Raw genomic sequence first — 15000 nt, forward strand, 5'->3', positions numbered from 1 at the left:
TTCCTGTCCAAGGTACCTGAATGAAACGGGGGCTGGGCTGCGGCTGGTTTTCGGGATCCTCCAGAACTTGAACTGGTCCGTCAGTGGTGATACTTCCCCCCAAAAACAGCTGAAGAGATACAGATAGGTAAGCCGTCAGACCCGAAAGGGCCCCTGTGCAACACGTCACACGACATCACACCTGTCCAACCAGGCGAGGGTTCCTTGTGTCGGTGATGTCATACTGTCTGATGTCCCCATGTAGCCAGTTGCTAAAGTACAGGAAACGATCGTCCAAAGAGATCAGGATGTCAGTGATCAGACCTACAGGTGGAGGTGTGCGATATATGTGAGACACTATGTGGGACAGACGGGTGGGATTCAGCTGGACGACTGACAAACCTGGCATCTCAGGAAGCAGCCATCCTTCAACTTTCTTACTGGGAACGCTGATGACTTTCTCTGCAGCCCACTTCCCTGTCTAAACAACAACATAACATAACAGTGGCACCTCAAACCTGGCAAAAGACGACCACGTTTAAAACCATAGAAGCAAAGCTGGTCCCGGCGGTGCCTCTCAGTTCACATGGAATTGGCCAAGAGGGTCTGGGGGTTCCTCACCGGTGCTTTGTAGAATCGAAACACGTTCCCCTTCAGAGCACATCCCACAAAACCTTCAGTGGCGTCAGGGTCATGGAGGAATCGGATCTCAAGAGGAATGGCGCCTTCTTCTCCCAGATCGAGTGACTGCACCCTTCTGTGGGTGGTCCAGTCCCAAACGTGAAGAGAAGAACCATAGTGGCCTGGGACAACAAAGAACTCATGTTGGCTCCTCGAGTACAGATTTAGAAGCTGAATGGGTTCCTGGTGGGGACTGAAGCTTCATCTCTGAGGCTCTGACTTGGGACTTCTGGAACCTGAATTTATATTTCTAAAGGGTCCTGGCTTGGAACTTAAACTTACATTTCTAGAGGTCCTGACTTAGGAATTCCTGGAACCTGAACCTCCAACTCTCAGGGTCTTGACTTGGGACTTCTGAAAACTAAACTTATATTTCTTAAGGGTTCTCACTTGGAATCTAACTTCCATCTGTAATGGTCCTGACTATGCACTTCTGGAACCTGAACTTCTATTTCTAAAGCTTCCTGACTTGGAACCTAAACTTACATCTGTAAAGGTCCTGACTTTGGACTTCTGATTCCTGAACCTCCTTCTATCAGTGTTCTAACTTGGGACTTCTGGAACAAAAACGTATATCTCTCAAATCTAAAATACTATCTGTAAAGTCCTGACTTGGGATTTTTAGAATATGAACCTCCATCTGTAAAGATCCTGACTTAGGACTTCTAGGACCTCAAGTTCTATTTCTAAAGGGTCCTGACTTGGGACTTCTGGAACCTAAACCTATATTTCAAATGTGTCCTGACTTGGAACGTAAACGTCCATCTGTATAGGTCCTGACTTGGGTCTTCTGGAACAAAATCTTATATCTCTCGAGGGTACTGACTTGAACCTTAAAGTTTCATCTGTAAAGGTCCTGACCTGGGATTTCTACAAACTGAACCTACATCTCTAAGGATCCTGACTTAGGACTTCTGGAACCTGAACTTCTATTTTTAAAGGGTATTGACTTGGGACGTCTGGAACCTAAATCTATATTTCAAATGTGTCCTGAAAAAGAAGCTAAACTACATATGTAAAAGTCCTGATTTGGGACTTCTGGAACCTAAACTTACATTTCTAAATGGTCCTGACTTGGGACATCTGGAACCTAAACTATATATCTAATTGGTCCACAATTGGAACCTAAACTTCCATCTGTAAAGGTCCTGATTTTGGACTTCTGGAACCCGAACTTTCAGCTCTCAGGGTACTGACTTGGGACTTCTGGAACCGAGACCTATATTTCAAATGGATCCTGACTTGGAATGTAAACTTCGATCTGTAAAGGTCCTGACTTCTGAAACAAAAACTTGTATCTCTTAAGGGTCCTGACGTGAAACCTAAAATACCATGTGTGAAGGTCCTGACTTGGGAGCTCTAGAACCTGAACCTCCATCTCCAAGAAGCCTGGCTTAAGACTTCTGAAACCTAATCTTCTATTTTAAAGGGTCCTGACTTTGGACTTCTGGATCCTAAACCTAAATTTTAAATGGGTCCTGAACTAGAACCTAAGCTTCCATCTGTGAAAGTCCTGATTTGGGACTTCTGGAACCTAAACTTCTATTTCTAAAGGGCCCTCACTTGGAACCTAAACTTCCACCTGAAAAGGTCCTAATTTAGGACTTCTGGATCCCTAATTTACGGCTCTCAGGGTCCTGTCTTGGGACTTCTGGAACATAAACTTGTATTTCAAATAGGTCCTGACTTTGAATGTGAACTTCCAGCTGTAATTGTACTGACTTGGGACTTCTGGAACCTCCAGCTGTGAGTTTTTGACTTGGGAAGTGCAGGAAATAAAGCTATATCTCTTAATGGTAGGCATTAGAGAAGGTCAAAGTAAAAACTAGTGGTGCAGTCTTTAGGGTCTCAGTCTAAAACAGTCATGTCAGCTTGTAATCAAAGAAATAACTTATTTCAAAAAGTTGTGTCTCACCCTCCGCAACGTGCGCAGGATTAAAACCATCTGCAAGAGCTTTGGGCGCTCCCCACTCTGTGCTGATCATCACATTGTGGCGAGGCTGGTACCAGAAGTCATAACCGAAGGGGGCCGCTTCACCTGGGTGCTCCCAGTTTCCGACCACCTCAAACGTCTCACCGTCCAGTAGGACAAAACCACCTAAGAGGACAGCACAGTTGAGTCCCCACGCCTCTGTCATCAGGGAAGGCCTGGTCCGGTGCCGGTCTAACCTTTGCCCCCGCCGGACGGGTCTCCCATGCAACTGATCAGGATCTGACCGCTGCCCAGACAGTGGGTTGTATGGGGGTTGGCCAGGCCACACTTCCAGTACAGATCTACAGGCTCCACCATCTAAGACGGACGACACAAACAAAGTTCCCACTTTAGCACAAAAACCTTCTCAAGTGACTCACCTAAGACCCCAAGACCACGGTACTTGTCTACTCTAGCTGCTATGAGTGATGTACAAGCTATCTGAAGGGAGCGTGCAGTGAGTGTACATTTTTCGTAGGACTTTGGGATCTCACTAATGGCCTTTGAAGTGTAGTTCCAAGTCGGGGTCTACCGATTCAATATTGATATTGGATATCGGCCCTATATCAGCCAAAAACCAAGTTTGGGATTACGACAGTTTACATCAGAAAATCCCACATTTTTACTCTGTTCACTTGTGCAAAGATGGACAACCAGTTAACGTCTAAATGTCCTCCAATCAACACAAATTATCTTCTATTTTAGTTAAGTCATTTACAAAAAATGATTCCCGGGCGCGGCACCGCTGCAGCCCACTGCTCCCCTCACCTCCCAGGGGGTGATCAAGGGGATGGGTCAAATGCAGAGGACAAATTTCACCACACCTAGTGTGTGTGTGACAATCATTGGTACTTTAACTTTAAAAAGGTAAACATGCTAGGCTATAAGCTATTAACAGCTAGCAGCTACACAACAGCTAAGCACACAATAGCACACAAGCTAGACATGCGTAAAATAATAATTGAACAGTATTGCAGTGTTTGGTTTGGGGGATTATAGTACCAGTCGAGTGGAAAAACAAGTTGCCTCTATATTGAAGCTATAATCATATATATCTGATTTTTGACACCGAAAGACTTCCAAAGTTTGCGAGTAAATATAAATGATCAAAATAGTATCAATCTCACTGAGATTCTCGAGCCATTTTGAGAGATAATGAGCTAGCCAGTCACGTGACGTAGAGCTAGGAACCACAGGTCATTACCCCATCAACAACAATGCTAATCATCCAAACTTTGTGACAGCCAACTACGATTGCTTTGGGAAAAAGGATGATCCAAAAACGTATAATTTTGATCCTGAATAAGGGGGATTATCTACCAGTTTTAGAATCCCTGTTAAACAGATCCAGCTTTAGTGAAACAGTTGGCATCATGTAGCAGTATTGCTTAGTGCTAAACAAGAAATATAAACCACAAACATAAAACGATTGCTTACTGTACAATGTCTGCTCTCACTGTGATGACGACTGATTGGATGTCCATACTTTCCCGTTTAGATGAAGAATTAATCATGGTACACACGAAGGCTTACCATGAATTGATTAACGTGGACCCCGACTTAAACAAGTTGAAAAACTTATTCGGGTGTTACCATTTAGTGGTCAATTGTACGGAATATGTACTGTACTGTGCAATCTACTAATACAAGTTTCAATCAATCAATCAAACAAGGAAAAGTCTCCATGCAGGGGTATAAATTTAATGTCACAGATGAACAACTTCTAGATGCAAGGCTAAATCCTCCAAATATCCAGATGAGAGGCATTATTTATCATCGAGAATAACTGACAAGTCAAGACGCAATACGGGAGCAGCAGGACATCGCTCACAGTAAAAACAGCAGAGGGCTACTTAGCTGTGTGTATCATTGCGGTGCTAAAAATTTGTTTGTCTGCGTTTGCGCTTATAATAACATCGCTAATATTTGGTTAATGATCACGTTGTGATATGTATAAAGAGTATTGTTGGCGGGTTTTGGATAGTTATTTAGAGGGTTTTGTGGGCGTAATAGAGAGTCCCCACTGACTTTGTGTGTGTTTATTTATTTACGACTTGGAATGCATAAAAAATTAAAAACATATGTGTTCATGTCTTTCATAAGGATTGTGAATGACACAGCACATCTCTCTCTAACGTTTGCGTATTTCCAGTGTGACTGATCTAATAATACGGTCAGAGTGCAGAAGTGTTACTCCAGCGACGTAGAATCTACGGAAATTACGAAAGACGTTCGGAGCGGAATATTCAAAATGGCTGAGTGAATTTGTGGCATTTACTCTGTGGATTGTAAATACGATTGGTTTAATGGATACAATGAAACACAATTAGGCATTTAAAGGCAACTTGTTTTTACACTCTACTGCTACTTTAAAGGTTTTTTCAGACAAGATGGGGCGTTACCACGGATGCACTGGTGGGTAAGAAGGGAGATTTTGTATTGTATGTGGAGCCAGTGAAGGTTTTTCAGGATTAGAGTAAAGTGGTCAAATTTATGCACTCTCATCAGGAAACTAGATGCGTTGTTTTGGACATATCGAAGCTTTTGAAGGCCCTTGTTCGGGATCCCGATGAGATGCGCGTTGCAGTAGTCCGGCCTGAAGGAAACAAAAGGCACGGATGAGATTCTCTGCACCTTTAATGGTGAGAAACGGTCGGAGTTTGCCAATATTTCTGAGACAGAAGCAGGAGCTCTGGTAGAGTTGTTTGGTGTGGGAGTCGAAGGTGAGGATAAAAAATTACACCTGGGTTAGTGATCAGAGGGGAAAGTGAGATGTCTTGGCCATAGAAGGAGCTCTGGACCGGATTAAAATGGTTTTGAGTGGTTGAGTTGTAGAACGTTTAAGCTCATCCATGTCTTTATCTTCTCCAGGCAAACAGTGAGTGTAGGCTCAGATGGTTAAAGTACCACTGATAGTCACACACACATTAGGTGTGGTGAAATTACCCTCTGCATTTGACCCATCCCCTTGTTCCAGCCCATTGGAGGCGAGGAGAGCAGTGAGCAGCAGCAGTGAGCAGCAGCAATCATTTTGGTGATTTAACCCCAATTCCAACTCTTGATGCTGAGTGCCAAGCAGGGAGGTAATAGGTCCCATTTTTATAGTCTTTGGTATGACTTGGCCAGGGTTTGAACTCAAGACCTACCGATCTCAGGGCGGTCACTCGAAACCACAAGGCCACTGAGCAGATAAGGGGTTAGAGACAGAGGTAGAGGGTTCCGTTTTCCGATAGATTTATGTATAATCAGCATAGCAGTGGAATGAAATTCCACGCGATTGAGGGGAAGCATGTAAAGTGTGAATGGAGTTGGGCCGAGGACTGATCCCGACAGGGGACTCCACAGGTGGAATAGTGAGTATGAGATGGAGCTTTTCCGAGGACTACTTATTCTGATCTGTTGTTGAGGTAGGCTCTCAACCATTCCAGGGTGGGATCAGACAGACCGGCAGTGAGGTGTAGACGTTGGAGCAGGATGTCGGGGTCAACAGTGTTGAATTCAGCGGTCAAGTCGAGGAGGATGAGCAGGGGAGGGGATCCGTTATCAGCAGCCAGAAGTAGGTTGTTTATTCCCAACTAAGGCAGTTTCTGTTCTGTGTGCTGAATGGAAGCCAAACTGGAATTTTCCAAATAGTTGACTATGTTCCAGATGTTCATGAACTGAACGACAAGTGAACTGAGACTGCTTTTTCTAGGGCTTGGACAGGGGCGAGAGATTGGATATGGGCGTGTAAAGTGTGAGGCTATTTGAGTCTAAAGTGGGCTTTTTGAGGTGAGGTCTTAAGGGCTGATGGCTGGATTGAAGAGACTGGTTGATGATTCTGGTGATCAGAGGGCTTGGGGCAGAAAGATTTGATATTAACAAGGCTGTGGGAAAGAGGTCCAGGGGGCTTCGTACTGCGTAGGATGACCTCAACCTCTTTTTGGGAAATTTTGGAAAAGGTGGAAAGAGGTTGGGAGACGGAATGTGGACTCGACGAAGAGAGGGGGCCAGAGAGAGAGGAGCGAATGGTTTCCACATAAAATGACGTGGCAGGCCAAATCTGACAAGTCTGACACCTGTGATTTACAGTGATGGCTTTTCTTCCAACATAGTGCTTTGCATTTTTGAGCAAATGATTGTATCCAGAGAGTGGACCTCTAAGCAGGATTAGAAGGTTAGAGTCAGCTGGACAGCTTTGCTCTTTTTTAGGTCAAAGGCTTAGCAACCTTCCCGGGAATGTTATATTTATTTCATTTTCACATACATATACTGTCCTATAGTGCTTCCAGACGGGCCTGCAACCCTCTAGAGATGAAGTGTGGGTCGGCCTTCACTGGATTTAATAGTTGTCAGGTGCTTCTGGGTGATAGTTTTCTGCAGAGTTGCTGTGATATCAAAGGCCTTCTATTTCTACACTCTATTTTTTTCACTCGTTTTTATTGAGGGCCACATCGCAATTTTAGCGGCCCTCAGTGGGCCAAATTAAATCCTGTAGCATCAAATGATGCAGAAAGACCACGTTGAATGAAATGGCGGGCCACACTATATGATGTGGCGGGTCACATAAATGATGTGGCGGACCATATTGAATGATGTGGTAGACCACAATAAATTATGTGGGAGACCACTTTGAATGACTTGCTGGACCAAATTAAATGATGTGGTAGACCACTTTAAATAATGTGTGAGACCACGATAAATGATGTGGGTGACTACGATAAATGATGTGGGGGACCACTTTGAATGACTTGGTGGAACAAATTAAATTATGTGGTAGACCACTTTAAATCATGTGGGAGACCACAATAAATGGTGTGGGAGACCACAATAAATGATGTGGGAGACCATTTTGAATGACTTGGTGGACCAAATTAAATGAAGTGGCGGGCCACACTAAATGACGCGGCGGGTCACATAAATGACGTGGCGGACCATATTGAATGATGTGGTAGACCACTTTAAATGATGTGGGAGACCACAATAAATGATGTGGGAGACCACGTTAAATGATGTGGGAGACCACGTTAAATGATGTGGGAGACCACTTTGAATGACTTGATGGACCTAATTAAATGATGTGGTAGACCACTTTAAATGATGTGGGAGACCACTTTAAATGATGTGGGAGACCATTTTGAATGACTTGTTGGACCAAATTAAATGAAGTGACGGGCCACTCTAAATGATGTGGCGGGGTCACATAAATTATGTGGCGGACCATTTTGAATGATGTGGTAGACCACAATAAATTATGTGGGAGACCACTTTGAATGACTTGCTGGACCAAATTAAATGATGTGGTAGACCACAATAAATTATGTGGGAGACCACTTTGAATGACTTGCTGGACCAAATTAAATGATGTGGTAGACCACGTTAAATGATGTGTGAGACCATGATAAATGATGTGGGAGACCACAATAAATTATGTGGGAGACCACTTTGAATGACTTGGTGGACCAAATTAAATGAAGTGGCGGGCCACACTAAATGACGCGGCGGGTCACATAAATGACGTGGCGGACCATATTGAATGATGTGGTAGACCACTTAAAATGATGTGGGAGACCACAATAAATGATGTGGGAGACCACTTTGAATGACTTGGTGGACCAAATTAAATGAAGTGACGGGTCACATAAATTACGTGGCGGACCATATTGAATGATGTGGTAGACCTTTTTAAATGATGTGGGAGACCACAATAAATGATGTGGGAGACCACTTTGAATGACTTGGTGGACCAAATTAAATGAAGTGGCGGGTCACATAAATTACGTGGCGGACCATATTGAATGATGTGGTAGACCTCTTTAAATGATGTGGGAGACCACAATAAATGATGTGGGAGACCACTTTGAATGACTTGGTGGACCAAATTAAATGAAGTGGCGGGTCACATAAATTACGTGGCGGACCATATTGAATGATGTGGTAGACCATTTTAAATGATGTGGGAGACCACAATAAATGCTGTGGGAGACCACTTTGAATGACTTGGTGGACCAAATTAACTGAAGTGGCAGGTCACACTAAATGACGTGGCGGGTCACATAAATGACGTGGCGGACCATATTGAATGATGTGGTAGACCACAATAAATGATGTGGGAGACCACTTTGAATGACTTGCTGGACCAAATTAAATGAAGTGGTAGACCATTGATGTGGGAGACCATTTTGAATGACTTGTTGGACCAAATTAAATGAAGTGGCGGGCCACACTAAATGACGTGGCGGGTCACATAAATGACGTGGCGGACCACATAAATGACGTGGCGGACCATATTGAATGATGTGGGAGACCACAATAAGTGATGTGGGAGACCACTTTGAATGACTTGGTGGACCAAAATAATTGACGTGGCAGGCCACATTGAATGAGGACCAAATTAAATGATGTGGCAGACAATATTGAATGACACGGCGGACTCCACTGAATGACATGGTGCGCCAAATAAGTGATCTGGCGGGCCACCTAAATTGAAGTGGCTGGGCCTTGACTTAGACGCACGTGCTCTATCTGCAGCCCAGCAGTAGAACAAGACACTGCCAGTATTCCCATATCGGTTCTGTCCGAGGTCTCTTCTTTAAAGGAAAACTGCATCTGTCTCTTTTCTATGCATTCTGGATGGTAAAAAACTGCTAGCAGGAGGTGGCTAACAGTACATGTAATGAGGAGTCTACAATTTTGCTTATGAAGTGCTATTAAAAAAACATAAACTCTAAAAACCCACCATTGCTCAAGCTGTGACCTGCATATTAACCAAACTATAGCCACGTTGTTATTGTGAGCAACACAGCGTGTCGGGCTACTATCGAGAGATAGATGGTTTTCTACACCAAAATTAATCTATTTATTAAACTTCTTCAACTTCTTCCTCTCCAGATTGTGGCGCGTTCTACCTTACACATTTTTCACACGATTCAAACCGTTCCAACTTCAAACTGTTCAGCCTATTTGGGAATCGTGGGCTTTTCCTTAACAAACTCCAAAAATTCCCATATTTCCCAGAATTCCGGGTTTTCCAGGACATATTTTCCATTCAAAATTAATTGGCCATTTTTTTAACTTCCACCATTTTTCAACCGATTCAAACCATTCCACATTCAACACATTCCACCATCCTGGAATTTCAAACTACATTTTTTCCAAGTTCAAACAAATTCCAGGATTTAGCAGAATTTCTGGTTTTCCAAAGCCCTATTTCCACCCTTTTTTCTGGTGACTACTCCTTCCACATTTTTCAACGCATCACAACTGTTCTACCATCAAAACATTCCTCTTAACTGGGACAAAAAAACAAGTTGTTTTTTGAACTGGAAAAATTCCCGGTTTTCCCGAAATTCCAGGAATTCCGTAATACCATTTCTCAATTCAACATGTTACTAATTCAACATTTCTCGACCGATTTGAAAAATTCCAACACCAACCATTTCAACTCATTGAGACCATTCATGTTTTTTTTTATTATTTTCAAATAAAATCCCGCTTTTCCCGAAATTCCCAAATTTTGGGGAAATTCCCATTGAAATCAATGTGACATTCTTCAAAGTTCTACAACTCCCATGTTTTTCATCTGATTCAAACTGTTCCAATTTCAAAATATTCAGCCTGTTCAGGAATTCTATGCTCTACTTCAACAATTCTAAAAAAAAATCCAGGATTTCAGTTAAACTTCAGCATTGGAGCATTCACACGCAATTCCTTCAGGAATTGCCTCATCTAGTTAATCTCCCCCCCCCGCCGCCTGCATCAAATTGTACTATTATTTATTTCTTTGCTTAAATTTTTTTTTTACTTTTGTAAAATAAATGTCCAAAAAAAGTGCAGTTTTCCTATTCAGTGTTTTCCTAAGTCCGCCTTGCTGACTTTTGTTTATTAAAGTCAACAAAAGAATAAAGTTCAACTTGAACTTTATTATATAAGTCGCACTTTTTTACGACCTCGTTCCTGTGACTCATTGACAAAGTGCATTTCACTTCACACTCGTAACTCACAACTTATTAACTCGTCCTAATCTCGGACAGCGGCCCGCACTTTTATCGGTCCGCGACATGTTCTAAAAACAAAATAAACCTGTCCAAAACCAGAACATTACACAAAAAACTATGAAAAAGTTTTAACTGGAACGAATCCCTCCCAAAATGGGACCTGAAAACCAAAATGGTCGACGACCTGTGTGTCAAACTGTTTGATCCTGTCATGATGAAAAAGTGGACATTTCTTGTGACATCTGTTTTCCAGTGTGCTAAATCCTCACAAGCCTTTTAGTTTACAATATATTAACACATTTAGTAAATATTATGTACAACTCGAATTTTCAATTCAATTCAATTCAATTCCGGGTGAATGTCCAGGGTGAGTGAAGCGTGTGGATGTTGGAATGGTTCCAATCGGTTCAGAAATGTGGGATATGGAGAGGTTTGTATATTGTATATTGTTATATACTGTGATGATTATCTTGTGTGATGACTGTATTATGAAAATAGTATATATCTGTATCATGAATCAATTTAAGTGGACCCCGACTTAAACAAGTTGAAAAACTTATTCGGGTGTTACCATTTAGTGGTCAATTGTACGGAATATGTACTTCACTGTGCAATCTACTAATACAAGTTTCAATCAATCAATCAAAGCCCATTCATTTTCAATGGGGGAACATTCCTGGTAATTCCTGGTAATCAGGGAATTTTCGGAACCGGTAAACATGCTGGCTTGAATGTCCAGGGTGAGTGGAGTGTGTGGATGTTGGAACAGTTCAAATCGGATGAGAAATGTGGGATATGCAGTAGATTGTATATTTCCCATGTATTGTCAATTGGGAGAAAATTCCGGGAAATCCAGGAATTTGGGGAAAGGGAAAATATGTTTTGCGTTCGATATATCGGAAGAGTAGTGTGGGTGGATGGTTGAAATGTCGAAATTGGGTTTAAAAATGGTGCAAATTTTTTTGTTTGTTTTGTTGAATTTGTTGGAAATTTGGATATTTCTGGAAAACCAGAATTTTTTTAAAATACTGATACTAGCACAATTGTCCTAGATTATATGAATGGGTTGATGTTTTAATTTTTGCATTTGGTTAGAAAATGTTGACGTAGTAACAGTTTGAATTGAGAATGGGGACTTTGGAATTCATAGAATTTCTGGAAAACTGGACATTTGTGCAAAAAATAGGAGCATTTGTTGTCCCAACTAAGAGGAATGTTTTGTAAGTGGAATGCTCAAAAAACGGTTGAAAAATATGGACTGAGAAAACCGTACAGGAAGAGGTGAAAAACCGTACAGGAAGAGGTGAAAATAGGGCTTTGGTGGAAAATCGGGAATTCAGGGAATTCCTGGAATTTTTAAAACTTGGAAAATGATAGTTTGATTCTCCAGTTTGAGTGGAGTGTGTGGATGCTGGAACGGTTCAAATTGGGTGAGAATTGTGGGCTGTGCAAGAGATTGTATATTGCCCATTCATTGTCAATGAGGAGAAAATGCCAGGAAATTCCGGGGAAACCGGGAATTTTGGGAAAGTGAAAACATGTTTTGCGTTCAGTATATGGGAAGAGTAGAATGGGTGGATGGTTGAAAGGTCGGAATAGGTTCAAAGATGGTGCAAAATCTTGTATAGAATTTTGTTGAATTTCCAGGAAATTTGGGGAAAACCAGGAATTTTTGAAAACATTGATACTAGCACAATTTTTCTATATGATAGGAATGGGTTGGTGTTGGAATTTTTGGATTTGGTTGAAAAATGTTGCCGTAGTAACGGTTTGAATTGAGAATAGGTATTTTGGGATTCCTGGAATTTCGGGGAAAACTGGAAATTTCAACAAAAAATAGGAGCATTTGTTGTCCCAACTAAGAGGAATGTTTTGTCGGTGGAATGTTCAAAGAACGGTTGAAAAATGTGAAAATAGGGCTTTGGAAAACCAGTAATTCCCGGAATTCCTGGAAATGTTTTTAACTTGGAAAATGGTAGTTTGATTCTCCAGGGTGAGTGGAGTGTGTGGATGTTGAACGGTCCAAATCAGGTGAGAAATGTGGGATGTGCAGTAGATTGTACAGTATAATACCTATTCATTGTCAATGAGGAGAAAATGCCAGGAAGTTCCGGGAAAACCGGGGAATTTTGGAAAGGGAAAACATGTTCTGCATTCAGTATATCGGAAGCGTAGTGTGGGTGGATGGTTAAAAGTTTGGAATTGGTTTTAAAAAGGCACAAAATGTAGAGAATTTGGGGCCTTCAATAACTATAAATGGGAATTTTCTGTGAATTTGGGAATTGGGGGAAAACCGGGACATTTTTGAAGCGGTTGAACATTTTTTACGTACCAAACAGTTTGAATTAAGAATGGGTATTTCGGAATTACTGGAATTTCAGGAAAACCGGGAATTTGTACGGAAAACAAAATAGGAGTGTTGAAGGTGCTTTGAAGGTGGAATGGTTGGAATTGGTTGAAAAATGTGTACTGTGAAAACTTTCCAGGAAGTGGTGAGAATAGGGCTTTGGAAAACCGGGAATTCTGTGAATTCCTGGAATTTTTTTAAACTTGGAAATGGCAGTTCGATTGTCCAAGGTGAGTGGAGTGTGTGGATGGTGGAACGGTTCCATGTGGGAATTGAGCATGTTTGAAAATTGGCCCATTTATTTTCAATGGGCAAAATATCCCAGAAAACCGTGAACTCCGGATAAAAAAGCTTGCCACTCCCGGTCGAGCCGAACATTTTGATACTGGAACGGTTCCGATCAGATGAGAACAGCGGGCAGTGGAGCGCGACAAAATTTTGCGGCAGATTATTTTTTGATGTAGAATCTTATATGTGAGAATTCACACAATGATAATAAAAAATAAATGTACAATCTTTTAAAAGGGTTAGATTAGGCAGGTTTACTTTAGAGCACAATTAACACAAATAAAAACTAAATTATACCCTATACCGGCTAAGGTATCATAAGTGATACAGAAGCATTTGAGCCCTCTACGTCGAACAGTGTCATTAGTTTCTTCCTAGAAAGCCCGACGTATCAGATTAGATGCATGCATTTCATGTATCCTCCACTTGAGGGCAGTATTTGACTTATTCGAGGGCTTTGCAGTGAGTCTGCAAGATTGCCACAAACAAAGAAGTGAGAGTTACCAAATTTGAAAATGATAAGGTTGTTTTTTTTATTTAGTATGAACAGGTGATCTCGTGATGTAAGGTGAAATTACTTAATATTTCATAATATATGTGTCACTTGCTGCACATTGCTGTACACTACGAGTCACTACTGTGTTTTTTCGTCATTTGACAAGTTTTGTCCATTTTGCTCATTTGACACGAGTCCAAAAAACTTACCAACACAGCCTGGTAAGAAGAAGGGAATTGCTGTGGAGCTAAAAAAAAAAAAGGCTGCAGCATTTGCCAGCACAAAGTACATTAATGGCGCTGACAAGTATGGAGGATTCAACGAAGCAGGCTTCGTACCACAGCGAGTTTTAATTGTGACGAGACCGGACTTTTCTGGAAAAATATGCCAGAGCAGATTTATTTCACAGCGGAGAAAAAGACACTACCTCCCACGCCCACTCCCTTCTATGCTGCTTTCCCTTCAGCTCCCCCGCTGACCTTAACGTGGGTGCATTTTACTTTTTTTAAATGTGAATTATTGTCACATTTTGGTTGTTACAGGCAAGGACTTTTGTGATTTCTGATTTTTGTGAGGGCTCCATGGGGACTTCTGTGTGTTTGCGCGTGTTGGTTGTTCTGCTTGTTAATAAAGAGAGTGTTGATCCATCACGTCCTTGTTATGTTTGATATACAGTACTACATTGGTTCTCAGAACCATAATGACCAACGTCAGAACTCAATAGTATAGTATGTCTAAATATTCATTAAAAACAGAGCAAAGGTTTTATTTAACACGTATATTTAGTATTTTTGGCCACTGTAACATTACAACATATTTACATTGCTTCCTATGGAGACATTTGCTCATTACAAACACACAATAGTGGGAGGATCATTTAGCACTCGCAGTGTGATTTATCAAGACTGAAACGGTTTTGCGTCCAAATTTTGCATGTTTGGAACGTATGTGCAAAGTGGCACAAATGTCCGCAATGAAAGACAACGGTGAGAGAGAATTTTTATGAATTTTTTTTGTCAGAAAAACATTTATTACACATATCATCTGTCCAATAATTCCATCTTTGGGCTGATTAATGACCTAACGATGATGTCTGCAGGTGTTTTTTTTCTATGAATGCCGTTTCTAAAATCTATTATCAGTATGAAAAAAAATTATTGCAACATGCATTTTCTTGCAACATGGGTCATTCCCGCCCACAAACACAGTTATTGTTGACCTTGTGCCAAAAACACCAGTCGTGTGGTCTCCCCCTAGAAAA

At 41.5% G+C, this 15000-nt stretch overlaps 1 protein-coding gene and 1 long non-coding RNA gene across 3 annotated transcripts in view; one reads left to right on the forward strand and one right to left on the reverse strand.

Moving 5' to 3' along the window:
* The window catches only part of LOC140679675 (uncharacterized), a 348204-nt gene that overhangs the window by 311199 nt on the left and 22005 nt on the right, over positions 1-15000 (forward strand). The gene's annotated exons all lie outside the window — the stretch shown is intronic.
* selenbp1 (selenium binding protein 1) overlaps positions 1-15000 on the reverse strand; it is a 31899-nt gene that overhangs the window by 692 nt on the left and 16207 nt on the right. For both annotated transcript variants that reach the window (XM_061983013.1, XM_061983014.1), the window contains exons 7-12: positions 2830-2950; positions 2576-2758; positions 601-782; positions 382-460; positions 182-303; positions 17-109 (exon numbers count right to left, since the gene is read on the reverse strand). In XM_061983013.1, coding sequence (XP_061838997.1) covers positions 17-109; positions 182-303; positions 382-460; positions 601-782; positions 2576-2758; positions 2830-2950 — 780 coding nt within the window. The remainder of the gene's footprint in view (positions 1-16; positions 110-181; positions 304-381; positions 461-600; positions 783-2575; positions 2759-2829; positions 2951-15000) is intronic.

The sequence above is a fragment of the Nerophis lumbriciformis genome, linkage group LG21 (assembly GCF_033978685.3).
Source record: "Nerophis lumbriciformis linkage group LG21, RoL_Nlum_v2.1, whole genome shotgun sequence".
In the NCBI taxonomy this organism is placed as follows: Eukaryota; Metazoa; Chordata; class Actinopteri; order Syngnathiformes; family Syngnathidae; genus Nerophis; species Nerophis lumbriciformis.